General features: G+C 38.1%; 1 protein-coding gene across 2 annotated transcripts; it reads left to right on the top strand.

Annotated features, from left to right (window-relative positions):
* The first annotated feature begins 1,053 nt into the window (after window positions 1-1,053).
* On the top strand, window positions 1,054-4,534 carry LOC105791282 (B3 domain-containing transcription factor NGA1). 2 transcript variants are annotated; one of them, XM_052634198.1, is made up of 3 exons: window positions 1,054-3,092; window positions 3,614-3,678; window positions 3,843-4,534. In XM_052634198.1, the coding sequence occupies exon 1, from the start codon at window positions 1,545-1,547 to the stop codon at window positions 2,952-2,954; it is 1,410 nt and encodes a 469-aa protein (XP_052490158.1). In that variant the 5' UTR covers window positions 1,054-1,544; the 3' UTR covers window positions 2,955-3,092; window positions 3,614-3,678; window positions 3,843-4,534. The 2 variants fall into 2 exon arrangements, with proteins under 2 accessions (XP_052490158.1, XP_012474748.1); XM_012619294.2 differs by lacking the exons at window positions 3,614-3,678; window positions 3,843-4,534 and adding an exon at window positions 3,401-3,558.
* The last annotated feature ends 264 nt before the right edge of the window (window positions 4,535-4,798 follow it).

Genomic DNA, 4,798 nt, shown 5'->3' with positions numbered 1-4,798 from the left:
GGGAATGTTGAAATTCATATGTAATTTGGCTCATTGTTATCCTACAGGGAATTCTTTATTCATTGTACTAAACAAAAAAATAGATATGGATGTCGAATTCCATCATGTGTAATTATAATGTGTGAGTCTTTAATTTCAATATATACATCTATCATATATGAGTTTTATCCGATTCTTTTTGGTTCTTTGCCCATTGTATTTTATATTAGTTGCTAGGATTGTATTTGTAAGAATGAAATTTTCTAAAAGAAAAATTATTATTAAGCTCAAACTTATATCTAATTAATCCATATCTTGAAATCTACAAGTAAGATGCATAATATAGGAATAAAGATTGTGTGTAAATGTTGTTTGTGAATTACATATAGTACAAATAAAGGAAAAATAAAAATAAAAAAAATACTGAATGAGCAGTTTAGGAGAAATAGGAGATGTAGTAGTGGGAAAACCTAAAAGATTGGATGAATGGAAGTTGAAGGAAATGATGTTAATCAAATAGCGGCTTTGGGAGTTTGGGTTATTGAATTGCCTGCCTGCCTGCCTTGTACTACTACTCTACTTCCCTACTCTCTTTTACAATTGCAGCAGCAGCCTTCTCATTCTTCTCTTCTTTTTCCCCTCGATATATTATGACATTAAAATGATTGGACGGACGGTAGGCCTCCTTGTTGTAAATTTCAGTATCTCAAACTTATAAATATTTTATTACCATCTGGTTGGCCATCAGAGGGGCCCGTACAGATCCAATTGAAACAGCATTTCAAGTCAAAACCCTACCACTGGTTCCAATATAAGTTTAACAAAGCAATAAATAAAAATTTAATACTAAAAATGTCATTTAAAAACGGAACAAACTTAATTTGGTGGTATTAGATCAAAATTGTTGCAGCAAAAGTCCAACTAGGAATCCAGGAAGGAAACAGTATCAATTAAAAGGATAAGACAATTAATATTGGGTTAAATTTCTTTTTTCTTCTGAAAAATAACGGTGATATCATACAAATTGAAATACTAAAATAAGATGCATATATGGCAGCCAGGATGATGGACGGTGACAAGTTCACATGAGTGGATGAGCCGAACCAGAAACTGTATGGGTCCCCAACGTATGAAAACTAGAGAAGGAGAGGCATAACCAAGAGAAATTAAAGTGAGAATTTATTCAAGAAAAAGGAAAAAGGAACGTATTCCTGAGTGGAGAAAGTTCGTGCCGTCCCCCTTGAAGTAAAATCACACCAAATCAACTCTTTTTTTTTTCTTTTTTCTTCTTTGGTTTCTCTTTCAGTCCCAAGGTCAACAACTAGCTAAGATGGAGTTGCTTGTTGTGTATTTTAGTTTTCGTATTTGGGTCTAATTGTTGGGTCAAAGAACAAAGCACCCCATTTTATTTCTCTCATTCTACTTAGAGATATTAGCTTCAAGCTAAACCCCGGAAAAAGAAAACCTTCCCCTTTCTCTTGAACAATGTTGAACTTGAGCCCTAGCAAAACCAAGAAAAGTAGTACTAGTAGTATGTAGTAACAAGTAACAACATGGCATAGTTTATGGGGTTGTTTGTTTGTTTGATCTCAAGTAGCCTAGTTACTCCTTACTTTTCTTCCCGTCTTGTTAGGTTTGTTTGGTTGATTTTTCTTCCTCATCTTCATCGTCTAGATAGATCCACCAGGAAGACTCACAAATTGGTGCTGAACAAGACCATGGATTTTGGGTCATCAGGGAGAGAAGGGTTGTGTGAAGAAGAGCAGATGGGTAAAGGTAAGCTCCCTTTTACTTACTCTCCTCCTTCTCCTTCATCTTCTTCTTCTCAGCACAAATCCCAGCTGCCTCCTCTTAGAAACCCTGGGTGGGAGGAGCAGCCTCGGCCAATTTACGACAACCGCCACCACCGAATGACTTCCGAATGGTTAAGCTACAGGTGCCAACCTCAACAAGATATTAACGAAGCTACTACTGTAACAAGTGAAGCGGATTCCAGACGCGTAGACTCAGATTCAACCCTCGAGCTTAGGACTAGTGCAAGTGCTGCCGACATCGAGAAAGAACACATGTTCGACAAAGTAGTCACGCCAAGCGATGTGGGGAAACTCAATCGACTTGTTATCCCAAAGCAACACGCAGAGAAGTATTTCCCCTTGGATTCTTCCACCAACGAGAAAGGTCTTCTGTTGAATTTCGAGGACAGAAATGGGAAGCCGTGGAGATTCAGATACTCCTATTGGAATAGCAGCCAAAGCTATGTGATGACCAAAGGCTGGAGCCGCTTTGTCAAGGATAAGAAACTTGATGCAGGCGATATAGTTTCTTTCCAGAGAGGAGCAGGTGAAGTGGGTAAAGATCGTTTTTTTATTGATTCGAAGCGGAAACCTGATGCACCAACCCTTGTTTCTTTCCATCCCCATCAACACTACTTCTCTTTGGGCCGCTCAATCCCATGGAATCCACTTCTAATGCGGCCACCACCAACAGGAAGAGATCACTTGTACTTGTCACCCGTAAACCCTATAAACAGAAGAAATAGCTACTATGGTGGTTACCCAACTGGAAGCAATGTGGTGAATCCAGGAGATACAGTGGGATCACTATTTTATTTGAGATCGGCAGTGGGTTCAGGAGCTCCACAAATGGGAATGACACAGCGGCAGCAGCAAGGCGGAGTTGTGGAGCCAATTGTGTTTGATTCGGTGCCGGTGGTCCAAAGCAAGGCTGCACCCAAAAGGATGAGGCTTTTCGGGGTTAACATGGAATGCCCCATGCCGGAGTCGGATGAATGTGAGATGTTAACTACATCTACCTTAGCACATGCTACAATGGCGCCCCAGCATCCAGATCAACCTCCTTCATCGTCTCAGCATCCTCTCCAATTAAGGCTCTACAATGGCACGCCACTGCCGCCCACGGACTTTCTTAATGCCAACAAAGGGAAGGCTTCATTGTCATTTGATTTAGATACGTGAATGCGACCACTGGAAATTGATTTGGCCTACAGTATATTCAACGCTGGAGTTAAGTTACTTGCCACAATCAACACCTGCCACTACCGTCACCACAAACAAACAACAATAGAATAGAATGCGTCAAGAAGATTTGCAAGGGTAGCTGCTAATCCGCTTCTTTCGTTTTTCTTTTTCCAAATTTTCACTTCTTGATTCTTATGAGGGGAAGACCCGGCTGTTGAAATATGATCATATCCTTATCTATACCGAATAAAAAGGAAGGAATAACATATTTTCAGATTTCAATATATATATTATGCTGTTTTACAGCTTAATTTATTACAGAAGGGGTTCCCATTGCCTTGTGACTAACGTATAAAATGCACAAGTACGTGGTATAGACTGTAGATTGATAGTTATTTATGAGACACAGTCACACATAGATCTATGATGTTTGCCATTTATAGGGCCTGGTTTCTCTCCTGAATCCATTGTTTCCACTGAATTAGTTCCCAAGCATCTTTATTCCCTTACGCTGGTAACTGTTGTTTCTCTCTCCCCTGTGGTTTAGTTAATAACAACCATTCCTGACTCCTCAGTAACTGAGAAGAGTCATAGCTTTCTGAATGAAATAATCCAAGTCTTCTGCCTCTCTTTTGTTTTTCTTTACCTTGGTGTAGGTTGGTTGGTTGTTCTTGTCGCTGCTTCCTTGGGCCTGCGCAGAAATTTGGCAGCGCTTTTAATGGTAGGATTTATCTCAATTTTCTTCCACCCTTTTTTCTTTCTCGCCTGTTAAACCCCTTTTACCTCTGTTGTTTTCAAATTTTGATGTCCCCCTTGCCTTTTCAAATATCATTGTTTTTTCCTTCATTCCAAGTCCTCACATTGACACATACTCTTTTGGATCAGAACGTGGAAACAGGTGATTGCTGCAATTCAAGTCTCTAAGTCATCTGGTTAGGTCACTACTGCATGTTTATTTTTTTCGTTTAGATGGATCTAGTTTCAACTATTCACCTACAACTTCTTTCATTAAATTTCCCATCCTATGCATTGCATACATGTTTTGCTCTAATTTCATAGTCTGAATAGCCCCAAGCAGTCGAGGAATTAATATCAAACATTGTGGAGCTTTCTTTTAGATATCTATAAATATAATCCTTGGAAAAGATGCCGAAATTAAAACTTAGTGCAACTTTGACAATATTGCACCTACAAGTTTTGCAAGTTCCTGATTGTGGACAATGTTATTCCCAATCTGTACAGTAATTCGAATTTATTTATTAGATTAGATATTCCTTCAATGCAAGTTGCAGATTGGAAGTTATAATTGGTTTTAACTGTTAGTCATCTGACCAAAGTTTCCCTACTAATACTTTGTTTGCTGTTGCTTGAAATCTAAGACCCAAGGCCTAAAACAACATCAGTGAATCGTGCAGCATGGGAACAAAACAACTTCACTTTTAACTTGGTCTGTACTTGCTCCTTATCACCCATCATATGTGCTATATTAAACTGATATTTGCACTAAATCTGTGAGAAATCTGCTGTGACAAGCTTTTTGAGCAACTACATCTCCTTTTTCTCAATTCACATCTCATCATTTATAAGAGTATTTTTCTCAACATCTTAACCCTAGATGAAAAATGAACTATTACTGTCCTATTGCCAAATACATACACAAAGATAAACATGTAGAGTTATAGATGAATAAGGTATGCCAGTACTCATTCTTCTACACTTACATCATATCTTTTGTCCAACTTACCGAATGGTCTATGATTAAATTTCATAGTTATCTGTAACAGTATATTATCTAAATTTTTAAGTAAAATTATAGTTATTTATAATTATCATTTATTAAA

This window comes from Gossypium raimondii, chromosome 8 (genome assembly GCF_025698545.1).
Source record: "Gossypium raimondii isolate GPD5lz chromosome 8, ASM2569854v1, whole genome shotgun sequence".
In the NCBI taxonomy this organism is placed as follows: domain Eukaryota; kingdom Viridiplantae; phylum Streptophyta; class Magnoliopsida; order Malvales; family Malvaceae; genus Gossypium; species Gossypium raimondii.
The sequence above is the reverse complement of the archived record's forward strand: the minus strand, read 5'-3'. Positions and strand labels throughout refer to the sequence as shown.

Excerpts from the sequence above, each read along its gene's own strand:
- LOC105791282 (XM_052634198.1), top strand. The coding sequence starts at position 1,545 with ATGGGGTTGTTTGTTTGTTTGATCTCAAGTAGCCTAGTTACTCCTTAC.